Source organism: Capricornis sumatraensis, chromosome 1 (genome assembly GCF_032405125.1).
Source record: "Capricornis sumatraensis isolate serow.1 chromosome 1, serow.2, whole genome shotgun sequence".
Taxonomy (NCBI): Eukaryota; Metazoa; Chordata; class Mammalia; order Artiodactyla; family Bovidae; genus Capricornis; species Capricornis sumatraensis.
The window spans coordinates 180,495,123-180,510,515 of record NC_091069.1 but is presented as its reverse complement, the minus strand read 5'-3'; the positions used below and the strand labels follow the sequence as shown (position 1 = coordinate 180,510,515).

The window sequence follows — 15,393 nt, the reverse complement described above, 5'->3', positions numbered from 1 at the left end:
AATCAAAAGGGCATTATTTCTACCTTGGATCTTAAGGATGTTGCTGTTTTCCTACATTTTATGGAAGGAAGTGTATTCATGTTATGCAACAGTGTGAGGACCAGCAAATACATAATATAGAATTTGTCCACAGAACTTAGACTCATATAAACATGACACTCAAAATGTTCCCCAAAAATTAAATGTGTGATGTCAGGCTACTGAGGAAATCATTCCAAGGTTCCAATGAGTGACTCCAGGGAAGAAGAGGAAACATTCTTCCCTTCTTTTCCTGCTCCTCAGCCAACCTTTTGTTTCCTAAGATCTCTTACCATTCATTCAGAAATCATGCCCGGATTTCTTCCCTGTAAAGTAGGTAAACCCTTTCTTCAGAGCCTAACCTGACCTCTGCCCAACACTTCCCTCAAGGTGCCCAGATCCCCTTCCACCTCGTGTCCCTGCACCTTATTATTGTTATTTTTGATGCACTATGCATGGCAGTGGGAATCTTAGTTCCCCAGCCAGGGATGGAACCCATGTCCCCTGCGCTGAGAGCACAGAGTCTTAACCACTGGGCTGCCAGGGAAATGTTTGGACTCTATTAAAAATTAGTGAAAATCTGTATCCTGTAATAAATTATAATGGGAAAAATATGAAAAAAGAGTATATATGTATAACTGAATCACTTTGCTATATAGCAGAAACTAACAACACTAAATCAACTATACCTCATTAAAATACATTAAAAAAATATACCATCCTTATTTAAAAATCTGTATATGTACATGCAAACTAATTTTTATTGAAATATGCTAAGGACTTTTAAAAAATTAGTGAGAATCTGACTTTCATCACACAGTGCAGTTGAGGCAATACATGTAGTTGCTGAGGCAAGTGAGTTTAGAAGGAAATCAGCACCAGAAATCCCCTGAAAGCAGAGATTGGAGCACAATGGATTTGAGCTAAGTTAACACACCTCTTCACAGGGTAGGGGCAGGGCCACTCCATACAGCTGTGTAGCTTGTGTGCTGCACAAAGTCATACTCGACACTGAACAATCTGAAGGGCTGGTCAGCCTGAAGGAAGGGAGCTTTTTGTAATTTATCGCCCTGAGAACCATCTCTTTGAATTCACACAAAAGCAGAGGCGACCCATCTAGTAATGAAACATCAAGCTGCAGCCCATTCTCTTCACAAGAAAGAGCCATCCTGGGGGAAGTGCACAGGAAGCTTGCTGCCTAGAGAAGCCCGACATCTGGTCACGCCACTTCGAAAGTCCAGTACAGTCTAAATGACCATGAATTAGGGAAGTGGGGGTCAAACAGCCCGCTTGATGCCCTGCTCTGCAGCTCGCCAGTGTGTGTCGTGGCAAGCTTACCTCTCTAGGCCTCAGCTGTCTCGTTTGTAAAATGAATACTTTGCTCAACTGTGTAGGGTGACTGAGGATCAGATGGGAACTATGGATGTAAATCAGTGAGTCTCAGCCACATCTGTACTCAGGAATCACTAGGTGAAAGACTCAGTTCCCAGCCCAGAGTGTCTCACTGAATCTCTAGTTTTAGCCTTGGAAGCTTGAAAATGCTTCTGGGTAATTTCTACATGAAGCCAAGCCTGAGGAGTGTCAGTGGAAATGCTAAAAGCTTTGCAAACTGTAAACTCTGGGCAGATGGGAGGGATTACTACTGTGATGACTTCTAATGCTGAGAGAGGGCTGCCCAGGGTCAGGGCTGTATTGCATCAGCCCCGGTCCATGGAGAGGCTTTCTGACATTCACTCACATTCTTTCCAGGCCCATTCTCCTGGTTCTCCACCAGCTGCCAGGTCACAGAAGCAGGGGCGAACTCTTCAGGTTCGTTGGCTTCAACAAGGATGACTTGGCTCCCTCGAGGAATCATTTCAGAATTCTTCGCAACAGTAATGGCTGTTTGAAGATTGTCACCTAGATGACCAAGAAAGAGGACTTGATTTATGTAGAAACCTCTCAGCATCCAGGACTGAATGCTCCCTCCTCTGAGTGACCATAATGTTGTTAGTGCTCTTCGGGGGCATTTAACACTTTCTGCATTTTTTCATAATGTTTATCAAGCCTGTCTGTTCCTAGTGGTCAAACATTATGTCTACCTCTCCCTTTCATCCTAGCATCAAGTCCAGGAACATCTCCTATTTCCAAAATATGCACTAGTGAGTAAATAAATGTTCAAGTGCTTTACAACTCATCCTCAGGAGACTGACAATTTTCAGTGGTGAAGGTATAGGCTTGGTCTGATAACATCAACCTATTCTTGGGATCTCAATTCCAATTAAGTTAAAGAAAAAAAAAACACTTAGGATCAGCCATGTTGAATTTAGTCATCACAAACCATGCCTACGCCACCTCCCTGAAGGACAGTCTCACCCCTTTACACAGAGGTGTCACTGGGGTTCTTCAGGGGTTCTTCATGAGAACCCCGTTCTCATCTTTCAATATCTGCTGTGAGCCTATTGGCCCTGAACAAACCCTGGATAGGAACAGAGGGCCTTAGGCAAAGAGAATGAGACATGGTCCTTGCCTCCAAAGCTCACAGTCATTGAGAGGAGCTCCCCAAGTTCCCAGGTAACTGGAGCAGAGGGTAATAATCTTGACAGCAAAGCATTGTTCCTCCTGCCTCGGCCACAGGGACTCATTCAGCTCACATTGCCTTTTGCTTATGCCTAGGATGGATTTAACTTGTTAGGCTTCCAGAAACGCATACCAGTAATCATCACAGTCCTGATGCGGGCCTCACTCAGCTCCTTCAAGACTGCTTTGGTTTCCTTTTTCAAGCGATTCTCCATTACGAGAAGTCCCAGAAATGTTAACTCTGACTCCACATGTTCTCTTTGGGTTTGGGAGAAAGTCAATATTAAAGCATATCCATATAGTCTCAACAGTTGAATTTATTTCTTTTTAAAATTTCTAAGTTTTATCAATGTCATACATGCACAGGTTTAACAAATCAGAAAGAATCCAAAAGTTCATAATAAAGAAAACCTATTGCCCCTGTCTTCACAGCACGTTCCCCCTTCTCCTTCCCAGATGTGACCACTTCTGCATCTTTTAGCTGCTCTTTCCATGTTTTTTAACTCCATTCTTTTAAAATAATGTATTTATCTTCCAATTCTTCTGTGGGTATTTAAAATTTTTTGTTAGTCATATATATTTTAAATTTGTAAGCATATAAGCAGTTTAAAATTTATAAGTATATAATCTGACATGTAAGCATGTATTTTTAAATTTGTAAGCATTTTAGTTTAGTAGACATTTATTAAGTACATACTGAATACCAGATATTATAGTAATAGTTGGATATGGAATCATTTATTTCAGCCTCCATCTGTTGCCTCCAGTAAATACATGAATGACATCAGTCAAGAATTTAGTTTTCAGAATTTGAAATTGGAGGCTTGGAGTCTAACTGTGTTCCATTAGTTATGTGAGACTTCTCCTTGAAAATAAAGCTCAGGTGTTTTTTAGAAAATAAATTTGGGGGCCAAGACTTCTTTCTTGATCCTCTATTGTTCCTTTTTCTGTCCAGAGTGGAGTTACGATTGCAGGGAGAGGAAGGGGGAGGAGAGGGAGACCTACGGAACCGATCTCTGTGCCTGCTCTCAGCTCACCCCCCACGTTCAGGGTCTACCTTCCATGCGCTGTGCTTAGTCGCTCCGTTGTATCCAAGTCTTTGTGACCCCATGGGCTGTAGCCCACCAGGCTCCTCTGTCCATAGGGATTCTCCAGGCAAGAATACTAGATTGAGTTGCCACTCCCTCCTCCAACGGATCTTCCCAACCCAGGGATCGAACCTAAGTCTCCTGTATTGCAGGCGGATTCTTTACCATCTGAGCCATCAGGGAAGCCCACAAATATGGAAGTGAGTAGCCTAACTCTTCTCCAGGGGCATCTTCCCAACCCAGGGATGGAACCAGGGTCTCCTGCATTGCAGGTGGATTCCTTACCAGCTGAGCTACCAGGGAAGCCCCTACTTTCCATAGTACATGACATATCAGAGGCTCATCCTCCCAGGTTCTACAGGGTGAACCAACTTTCCTCTTGGAGTCTCTCTCTCTCTCTGGCATGATGTAGGCTACAGTTTCTTCTATCCTGCTGATTCAGCTACCACTCTTCCAGTTACTTTACATCTTATAGAAATTTGTAGAAATCTCTCATCTACACTTACTGCTTCTCTAGTTTTCTTTGAAACTATTTCTTTTCTATTATGTTAGTAGGACTTGGGAGGGAAATGATCACATGGTCAGTAAACTTCTTTAAGAGAAAGAATAGAGTTGAATCTCTTGATGAGAAATAATCTACCCTTGGATAAGAATACATTAAAGAAACATCTCTCTGCAGTAGAGAGTGAGTAGCTACATCCTCCATTCAAAAGTCCAATCACTAAATCACTACTTTAGATCTTACATTAGGCACGCTGGTGAACACTCAGATAATCAAATATGAATTCTGCCATCGTGATCTCAGAAAATATTATAATTCCCATCATTTAGCTTCATGACTTTCTATTAAAAATTGGATTTATGTTCTTATTAACTAGAACTGAAAGAAAGATCCCAAAATCTTCTCATCAATTTGTTCTGTTTTGGATCTCTGTTTTATGACTCTTCCCTTGTTCACTGCTTCAGGTACTTGGGTATCTCAGGATTCTACAACATTCCAGCAAAATCCTTTGCACTATCCACTGTTCCTATTGTCTGCAGTGCTTTGCCCTGGATATCTGTACGCCTTACTCCCTCACTTTTACTCAGATCTCTGTTCAATGTCCTCCTTGGAGGACTTCCCTGATCACCCCATGTAAAATACCACCCTCCTGTCATTTAAAAAATCCTTTTAACCTGCTTTATTTTTTCCTTCAGAGCATTTATCACTGCCTGACCATATGTTATAGATTAACTTTATTATTTGTTTCCCCCAAGTAGGATATAAACCTCGAGAAGGCAAGGATTTGATTTTATTCACTTCTGAATCCTCAGTGCCTTGAGGGACATCTAATAATAGCCAAGCTCAATAGGAATGGGCTAAATTCACAAAAGGGTGAGTCTTGTTAAGGAATTTTCTTCTGTTTTTATTTTGTCTTTTTTTCCCTAAGCCATCCTAAGAAACTCATCTACTTCCTCACTATGATGCCAGCTTTTAAAACATTTTTAATTTTCCTAATTGGAAACCTCTCCTAAATATAATTTGACTCTAAAAAAAAAATCCTATTCTTTTACCCTGTTTGAAAATAATAACTGTATTCTAGGAAGCATGATAAATAGGCTCCTGATATTCTTTCAGAAAACCTGAGATGGTTGGAAATCTAGCACATTTATGCTCATTTTTTGTTATATTTATAATAATGTCTATCTCACTGGTAGTTTTTAAATGAGACTATCACAGTTGCCTCCATATATATAGCAGCTGGGTAGTGTCTACATTCCACTTCAAGCAAAATACATCTTGTCTTCACATATGACCTTAACTTTCATTATTAAAATTTGTATCTTGAAAAATTACAAAATCCTGTGTTATGAGTCTTTATGTTTGCTCAAGAATAGCTAACACCTTGAATACTAAACCTGAGAGTGGCATTCATATTTCAAAATGAGCTTTGTGATTCTATTTAGAAGATTAAAATGTCATGACTGAAAGACTCGTTAGAGATCATCTAATCCCACATTTTATAGTTGGGGGAAATAGACACGTATAAGGAAGGGATGTGATTGTTGATTATATTAGAGTAGATGGACTTAGGTTGTAAATAGTAACACACTACATCTATGCAGATGGGCAGATAATTTTTAAAAATTGTATTAAGTGAGGACCTCTCTGTCAGCAAAACAAAATCAAAGATGAGTAACATATACGGTCTCTTATTCAATTTGGCACAGTATTTCTTTACTCTTTTGTCATAAACAATTCAAAAACAACCTTTAAAAGCTGCAAAACTTAAAAAGAAAAAATAATTTACAGATTACCCTCTGCAGAGGACAATTTACCCGTTGAATGTAATAAAGAATACTGAATTCTATTTCATATAAGGAACTCAACTTGCACTCACTCCTCCAGCTTTGAGAGGGTATACTACTGATTCCTGAAAGAAATCAAGTCTAAAAATTTCTGGAGGTCATTCGAAGTGACAACTGTATTCTCTGAACCCTATTTTTCTAGGGGACCCCTAATCTGTCAGCCACATGATACTCCAAAGTTGAAGAGGGGTTGTTTGTTTTGGATGGGATGATGGGACATAGGGCAGAGATAACTCAGTGACATCTGAGAGTTAGGAGATCTCAACTGCCATCCTTGTTTCATCACCAGCCAGCACTGTGGCCTGAGCAAGTCCTCCCCAATGTGGCTTAGAGTTGCCCCTCTCTAAACCAAGGCATTCGATGAGTGATTCTCCATCTCTAAGTGGTTTCCTGGTGATTTGGCTTCCATCCATTCATCTCCAGGGCTCATTCTCTTCACGCACACAGAGCCTGCCCTGGTGCCAATTTCTGAGCTCCCTACCTGGTTAAACTTTTCACTTCTGAAAGCTTCTCCATCTTCAAGACTTTGTGGGCAAGGGCAATGACACGGAAGCCTTGCACTGTGTAACTTCTTAGCTCCTTTGGGAAATTCCTGGGCACTGCCAAGAGAGAAAAGAGAGGTAAGCGCAGGTCCCACTAAAGGTGGCTTAACTCCTAAACAAAATCCTGGATGCAGTCACTATGCTTTGTTCTAACGTTCTCTCCATAGAAATGCTTTAAGAGAAACACTATGGGGCTTTCCCTGGCAGCCCAATGGTTAAGACTTCACCTTCCAGTGTTTGGGGCAGGGGGTGTGTGGGTTCAATCCTTGGCCAGGGAGCTAAGATCCCGTATGCCGCTCAGCCAAAAAATCGAAATGTGAAACAGAAGCACTATTGTAACAAATTCAACAAAGACTTTAAAAATGGTTCACATTTTAAAAAATATTTTAAAAAAATAGAAACACTATAACTTCAGTTAAAAGCCACAAACAACTTCATCGGTATGTTATTCTTGTAATCTAACAGAAATAAATGCCAAACATGTACTGGTCGTCAACTGGGTGTCACATACATTAGCTGAGTACAGTAAAGACAGACCTCAGGACCATCTACCCAGATGAAATGAGGTACTGCAGGCCAAATCTATCCCAGTCTTGATTTGTAATTAAGGTTTTATTGGAACACAGCCATGCCCATTTGTTTGTTACCTATGGCTGCTTTCAGGTTACAATGGCAGGGTTGAGCAGTTGAGCCAGAGATGGTGTGGCCTGCAAGACCTAAAATATTTATTACTTGGCTCTTTGCAGAAACGTTTGCCAATTTAGATAATGGATGACATACACCAACCTTTGTGTGTTTTGACATGATAATCATAACTAAGGTTAATACGTCTATAAAATTTGTATGGTTTATGTATGTATGGTTATATAAAGATATTAGGGAAAAGAATAGCATAATAAGTGTAGTAGCTTAGGCTCGAGTCTCCACTGTGCTGCCAGCTAGCTTCCTGACCTTGGGCATTTTAAGTCTCTCTTCTGCATCTCAATTTTCCCATCCATAAAAAGAAGAGGTTATAGATGTCTATGCTCCCACTCAGCACAGACTTTCTGTAATTCTAAAATATCAATAATTCTGGAGGTGAGGATCTATTTCAAGGAAGCTGCTAACTCTCTATTTCTTAAACACAAGAAGGAAAAAGAAATCACTGAATATGATATGATCATATGTCAAGGATCAGAAGTTAGGACAATAAGAAGAATTAGACTGACCAGACAAATAAGCAGTGGCAAATGACACCTTAAAAAAGTAACAGCCAACTATAGACCAACAGTCTGTAAAGGATGGAGTTAATGGGAGCTATGAGGAAGATCAATGTCAGAAAAATAGAAGGAATTCTTTAGAAAAATGACTCCAAGTAAAGAAAGAAGTGAAAGCAATCATTTGCCAATTCTTAAAATTCTATGCACAAGCTGATGGCTATCAGCAATTGTAAGGAGAATATAGATGAAAATCAGGAGAAAAAAAGGCCAATTTTATCCAAATGAACTCATTTGAATGCAGCAATATTCTTACAAATCTGGACTGCAGCTTAGAGAGTACATGTTTATAAGATGAAGAAACAATACAAATCAGCTTAAAATCTGGCCCAGAAAGATGAAATTGCTGTGAAAATGATCAATTACCTTGCTCTAATACCACCTAATTTACTCTAATCACTTTTTTCCCCCTAAAAGATTTCTTGTTTTTATATTCTCCTCCCACTGATCTGAGACACCATAAGCGGTTCCAGCTCCCAGGAGGTGGGTGACAGAGCATCCCTGTTTGGAGAGTGAGTCTGATGTTCAGACCTGTCTCTTTGGTTCCTTCTGAGCGCTACTCATTCTCACCATCCCTGGTCCTCTGACCCCAGTGTAGTTTCCTGATTGGTCCTGATGCTTGTTTCACATCTTCTCTAATGCCGCAGTGTGGTTGGGCTTTTCTGGCAAGACCACAGTCTGATATTTACTCTCTTTTTGTCTGCTTTGAAATGATCACCTCTGCCTTAGCAGATCTGCTGGGCCCGCTTTCCACCTACCAAGAAAACAACCACCTCCATGTTCATTGATTTAGGCTAGTCTGCTCTGTCTGCGTTTTTAAGTAGTTTCACCTCCTGAAAGAGGGAAGTGCCAGTTAGTACCTGTTTCAGGTCTGCAGAACCGAGCCAGCATCTCCGGGGCTCCCTTCACGTAGACATGGAAGTGATCCTCTCCCGCCAGCCGAGCAACCACAGACATCCTCTGCAGGCTGGAGGAAAATGGAAACTGACGCAGGACGATGATGGCTTCCACCGGACTCTAAGCGCACAGAGAGAGGGGAGCTTAAGAAGCTATTAAGGAAGATTTAGAAGATGTACACCAACAAATAATCTTTACTCTGCAGTGAGCCCAGGGACGTGAGGTGGTATATTGTCACAACATTGATATTTTTCTAGCTGTGTCTAAAGCGGTTCCCTCATCAAGTTGTCTGGTCTACAAAGCCCTTTCCCTTGGGGGCCTGAGAAATCCTAATCATCTTCCAGGCCAAGCTCATAGGTCACCTTCTCTGAGGTACTTCTCTCTCAGCAACACTACTGACTCCCACCTCTGGACTCCCGCTGCTCTTTCTTCAGCCTTTATTCTAGCACTTGGCACATTGTATTGCATTTGTTTGCACTGGTATTGATTTTTCTATCAGTCCATGTATTCCTCCAGCACAGAGCACAACACGTCTAGTTTTGAAATCACTTTATCTCTTAGCACCTAGCACAGAGCTTGAGTATACATAGGTATTTTGTGAGTGTTTGTTGAATAAACTAACAGACAAATTTAGGAATGAAGGAATGAGCAAACCAACTGTACATACAGTTAGGATAAGACAAAATAATAGAAATACAAAAACAAATAAAAGGCAGGGGAATTTCACCAGTTTTAAGGGGAAAGATTTATATAATTTAAAGACGCAAACTATACCTGACTGGCTTTTGGTCCTGGCTTTATTATTACATTTGAATCTGATATCCCAAGTTCACAGTAGTCTGCATTGCAATCTTCGATTATCTGCTTTCAAATGAAAACATTCATAAGATTCCTTACAGAAAAATAATTAGAAAGAAATACCTCTCATTTGCATAGCACTTTAATCTTTTCAAAACCCCTTTTACATTTTTTTCTCTTCTAAGCCAATTATTTTAGTACCATCATTACCAAATTTCTGTTGTTTTGATTCATATTAAGGATCTTATTGTAAAATGTCAAAGAGCAGAATCATTGGGATTACATTTTACGTAGTAACTCTGTGTGTGTGTGCGCGCGCTCAGTTGTGTCTGACTCTTTGAAGCCCTGTGGACTGTGGCCCTCCAGGCTCCTCTGTCCATGAGATTCCCCAGGCAAGAATACTGGAGTGGGTTGCCATTTCCTTTCCCAAGGCATCTTTCTGATCCAGGGATTGAACCCGTGTCTCCTGTATCTCCTGCTTTGGCAGGCAGATTCTTACCTCTGAGCCAGCTGGGAAGCCAGCAATAACTGATGGAGGAAGCATTAACTGCAGCCCACTGGCTCTTCCTAAAAGGCATGTCTTGTAAATGGACAAGGGTAGAGCCCTAGTCTCCACTACACCTGAGCACATTAGCTCCCAGATGACAGAGGACTGAATCTTGAACTACTTCTTATGCTACGTCTATGCTACTAGCCTAACTGGTTAGCTAGAGAGTTACAAGTTAGCTGCTAGCAAATTAGAAAGCATATTTGAAAATAGTTTGTATTCTTCGGATGTTACAGCGCTCTAAGTTATACTATCTGAAGAACCAATATTTAGCTAAAATATGGGAAAGGCAGTCAGATAAAAATAAATAGCAGAAGTCAGAAAATAAGAGACAACATCTGGTCTCTCCTCTACCACTTACTTGTTCAACCTTGGGGACATCACTTTGTTTCTCCAAATCTCAATTTCTTTGGAAAAATATTCTGACATTCCTTATGGTTGCTTATATTCTTAGAGTCTATAAGAACATTTTCACTCCCCCTTATGGTTAGTGAAAGTTTCTTAATAACCAAAAGAAATTTAACTAGAGATTTATCCAGCTTTAAACTCAGTGAACGATCTTGCACTGTTATGCTCCGTTTGGAGTGGATACAACTGGCCTTAAAAACAGTGCTTACAGAGCTAATACTAAAGATTTATGTCCCCATATAAGACCCCAACTCGTATGTCACTTGTGCTTAGAGAGGAAGCCTCCTCTTTTGGAGAAGGGGAAGCAGTGTTAGAGGCAGGATCAAAGTCGTATAGAGGAATAATGACCGTGTGGAGCTCCTCACTGGGTCAGCACCAGCGATGCTGGTAAGGACATTGGCGCTGCTTGCTTACAATAATTACACTGATTCCTCTTCATTAAGATCCAGGAAAGTGATTTCTGTTTTGCCTTTATATTGCAAATAAAAAATACTGCCTTCCGTATCAGCAAACAAAGAATGTTGCAGCCATCAAGCCGTCACATTACAGCCATCTGGATGGTGAACCCTGAGGGAACTCAGGATGGAAACTCTGCCTGCCACCCAGCCACTTCCTACAGTGAACCCTTAGGAGGAGACTCAGGATGCCTGATGGCTCAGGGGTAAAGAATCTTCCTGTAATACAGGATATGCAGGAGACATGGGTTCGATCCCTGAGTCGGGAAGATCCCCTGGAGGAGGAATATCTTATGGGCAGAGGAGCCTCACAGCCACCTCCATCAGTGCACCCTGAGGAGACTCAGGATGTGAAATCACAGGACACTAGCCCCAGACAGCTGAGATGCATATCAAAGAAAAGATTGCAGTGAGCCCAGACTCTTGCATCTTCCCATACAAATAAAAGCACTAAACTCTTTAACTTGAGATATGTGGTTTTCTTTTTTTTTTTATTCCAACTACCTTGTCTTTGCTGCAAAAAATCCTATACATGTATCCTAGCTACATACCCCTTCTTCCCTCTTCGGGACAGTCTCTTAGAATTATCTGAGATGCTGTGTCTTGGGCTTAAGTCCTCAGTTTCGTCTGTCAAATAAAACCTAACTCAATTTTTAGGCTGTGCTTTTTTTTTTTTTTTTTTCCCGACAGTATCAAGCATCTCTCCACAGCAAATGCTCTAATTTTACTTACTGATATCAGAAATTCCCTGTTTACCAGGTTTCCCCTTTTATTACTTTGGCCTCTAGAAATCTACAATTTTCCTACAGTAAATCCTTGAATTAGCCTCTTCGTGAACTGTCCTTCAGGCTTCCCAGGTGGCAAGTGGTAAAGAACCTGCCTGCCGATGCAGAAGTGGCAGGAGACATGGGGTGGATCCCTGAGTCAGGAAGATCCCCTGGAGTAGGAAATGGCAACCCACTCCAGTATTCTTGGTGGAAAATTTCATGGGCAGAGGAGCCTGGTGGGCTCTAGTCCATGTGGTCACAAAGGGTCAGAGAACATGACTGAGCACACACTCTGTCGAGCAGTTCTACAGGTCCCTCCAATTGTTTGTTTTCACTTCTTTACAGCTCTGTTTAAATGCTGTTCTGCATTTCATGTAAGTAGTTTTAGAAAAAAAAATTTTTTTTGAAGGGAAGAACCATGTGGTTAATTAACTAACTAATGAATGAATGAATACCCTCCATTCTTTGGACTCTTTACAATGCCTGGCCCCTGCAGGCTCACAGTTTCAAAGCTCCAGAAGTGAGTCATGGTTATCCAAATACACATATGAGGTAACGATTCAGAACCTTTGTTCCGGATTTGAGGTCAGAAAGCTGGAGAGTGGTGAAGTTGAGTACTTTCCCCATCCTGTCCTGACCGTTGCCAGTAGGACCTTATATCCTTACGCTGTCATTCACACTCAGCTGAGGAAATTGAACCCCCTGGATTGACGGGCCTCCCTTCTGGTGTCAAACCCTTTCACTGGGTTGGGAGGTCCCCTGCAGAAGGAAATGGCAACCCGCTCCAGTATGCTTGCCTGGAGAATTCCTTGGACAGAGGAGCCTGGGGGCTACAATCTGTGGGGTTGCAAAGAGTGGGACATGACTAAGCAGACTAACACTTTTAAGACGTATACTGTCTATTAATACAACAGCTACCAACCAATTGTGGCTATTTCAATTATTTAAACTTTAAAAATTTAAAATTCAGTTCCTAAGTTGCCTACCCACTGTTCATATGCTCAATAGCCAGTGTGGCTAGTGGCTACTGTGTTTACAGCACTGCTTTGGATGAGTGTTTCTCCAAGGGTGTTTGTGCTACAATTTGGCCTGTCAAGGTTTTTGTGGTGAAACAGGTTTAGTAAATGCTGCATATTATATCCTCTCTTGAATATTCACAATATACCACCGTATATTAACATTAAAGAAATTCTATAATCAAGAAATCAAATTATCTTTGTTTAAATATCAGTTCCCAAATTTATTTGGTGGTAGACCCCTATATCATGTTGCAAAGCTTTGTAGAGTTTTGGAGCAGAGATTGGGAGATTCAGGTAGGATCAGACCTTCATTCATTTATATACTGCTATGATTCTCTGGGTTTCAACCAAAGTTAGGAAAGCCTAGGCACTCCCAGTGAGTATTGGATATTTCTTCACATTTTCCTCATTCAGCTGAACCAAGGAACAATCACCTTACCCAAGCGGTGCCCTCAAACATTTTGAGGTCCAGTGGGTCTCCCTGGATGGTCCCATCAAGGAGGATCAGAGAGTGGCAGCTGGCCATGGCTGCACACAGTGGGCCCCAGGGCAGAGCCTTGCCTGAGGTAAAGCTGTGGACTTCCTGGAAACTGGTAGAGAAAATAATTAGCAAGCTAAGGTCTTCAACAAAATCATTTTGCACACCCTGCCCTGCAATTTTACTGAGATAAAATTTACTGATACCTCACCTCTATGCTCAAAACCTTCACTAGCTCCCTTTCCCCCCATACCTTATATGATAAATTCTGAATGTTTGGGTATAATGACAGGGCATCATTGACTCGACGAACATGAGTTTCAGCAAACTCCAGCAGATAGTGGAGGACAGGTAAGCTTGGCATGCAGCAGTTCATGGAGTGGCAAAGAGTTGGACACAACTTAGTGACCAAACAACAACAGAGCCTTTTGTCAGGTTGCCTACAGCCAGCCCACAGGCTGGCAGTGTTGTGGGAAGGTAGAATGTGGGAAGGCTCAGAGCTGACATCCACAAATTGCAGAGCTGTCTCTAGAAAACGACCAGGCAAGAAGTCTCAGTGGGGTAGCAGGGATGGAAAGGAAGCCTGCCTGCTGGCTCCATTCTTCAAGTAAGAGCAGGCATGGATGGGGAATTTCCCTGGCAGTCCAGTGGTTAAGATTCCACCCTTACAACCCAGGGGCCGTGGTTCAATTTCTGGTCCTGGAACTAAGATACTACATGCTGTGCTATGCTGTGCTTAGTCGCTTAGTCGTATCCAGCTCTTTGAGACCCAATGGACTATAGCCTGCCAGGCTCCTCTGTCCATGGGATCGTCCAGGCAAGAATACTGGAGTGGGTTGCCGTGCCCTTCTCCAGGGGATTTTCCCCACCCAGGGATCGAACCCAGGTCTCCCACATTGCAGGAGGATTCTTTACCATCTGAGCCACCAGGGAAGCCCATGTTGTGTAGCATGGCCCCAAAATTTAATGAATAAGTACAATAAAGAAAAAAAAAAGCAGGCATGGATTCAAATAGTTCTCACAAGTCGGCCCTTTGGCTTTCACCCCTATTTCTTAAAACTCCTGGCATGGATATCTAGCATCAAAAACTCATTTCCCTATTTGACAATAGACGGTCTCTCCTCCCATCTTACAGCTGAATAGAAACTGTATCCAGGGTTTCTACTCCTCTCAAAGTCTCCGAGTACTAGGGCAAAAGGAAAGAAGGAATGGAAACTGCAAACATCCCTTTCCCCTTTCATTGCTCTGGTCCGTAGAGGTCTGCCTGTCTGGACCAAAACCTGATCTGTGCATCCAAGCACCCAGAAGCAGAGGCACATTAACAGGAGCCCAGGGACTTCACTGTCACGTAGCCCAGGAATCCTCTGCACCATCACACTGCCTGACTACTGTTCCCTTGTGCCAGGGCTGTGCCCAGGACCCTGTCCCCAACCTGGAGAGTCCCTGCATGACTCCTTCAGTGACAGCAGCCGCAGCCACTGTTGGAGCCCAGGTGGTATTCCCAGAGCTCAAGAGCAGAAGTGTCTCCACTGACTGAGAAGGTGGGTCCCAGCCCTGCAGGGAAGGGAGTGCAGGGGGCATTCTCTGAGGATGGGCCTCCCTCCTGTCTCTAGCTCTGTTTGGGGATATTATTTATGTGATTGCCCTCTCCACTCCCTGTTGTTGTTGAGTCACTAAGTCATGTTCGATTCTTCACAACTCCATGAACTGTGGCACACCAGGCTTCCCTGTCCTTCAGTATCTCCCAGAGTTTGCTCCAACTCATGTCCATTGAGTCAGTGATGCTATCCAACCATCTCATCCTCTGTCACCTCCGTCTCCTCCTGCCTTCAATCTTTCCAAGCATCAAGGTCTTTTCCAATGAGTCGGCTCTTCATGTCAAGTGGCCAAAATATTGGAGCTTCAGCTTCGCTCCCTAGTGCCAGCTTTTAAACTTCATCTGTAAAATTTGCAGCCATACTCCCTTCAAAACCCATCTCATTTGTTATCTCCTCCAGGTGGTATTCCTTGATCTATTCATTTTCAAAATGAATTTCTACCTTTTATCCACTATGTTATTATAAAAATCAGGACTGTGTCTTTTATCAAGCAATCGTTATCATGTCTTCTTCCTTATTGTGATATCTGTGCCTTAATTCTTTTCCCAGCCATGCGGTACATTGCAGATGGGTCCATTTGCACCTTTTATCTCACTAAAGTGTGGGGAGATGGA

At 42.1% G+C, this 15,393-nt stretch overlaps 1 protein-coding gene across 1 annotated transcript in view; it reads right to left on the bottom strand.

Annotated features, from left to right (window-relative positions):
* ATP13A5 (ATPase 13A5) overlaps positions 1-15,393 on the bottom strand; it is a 137,441-nt gene that overhangs the window by 38,932 nt on the left and 83,116 nt on the right. Inside the window, exons 15-20 of the mRNA XM_068968599.1 lie at positions 13,143-13,293; positions 9,484-9,570; positions 8,673-8,829; positions 6,496-6,613; positions 2,711-2,835; positions 1,757-1,917 (exon numbers count right to left, since the gene is read on the bottom strand). Coding sequence (XP_068824700.1) covers positions 1,757-1,917; positions 2,711-2,835; positions 6,496-6,613; positions 8,673-8,829; positions 9,484-9,570; positions 13,143-13,293 — 799 coding nt within the window. The remainder of the gene's footprint in view (positions 1-1,756; positions 1,918-2,710; positions 2,836-6,495; positions 6,614-8,672; positions 8,830-9,483; positions 9,571-13,142; positions 13,294-15,393) is intronic.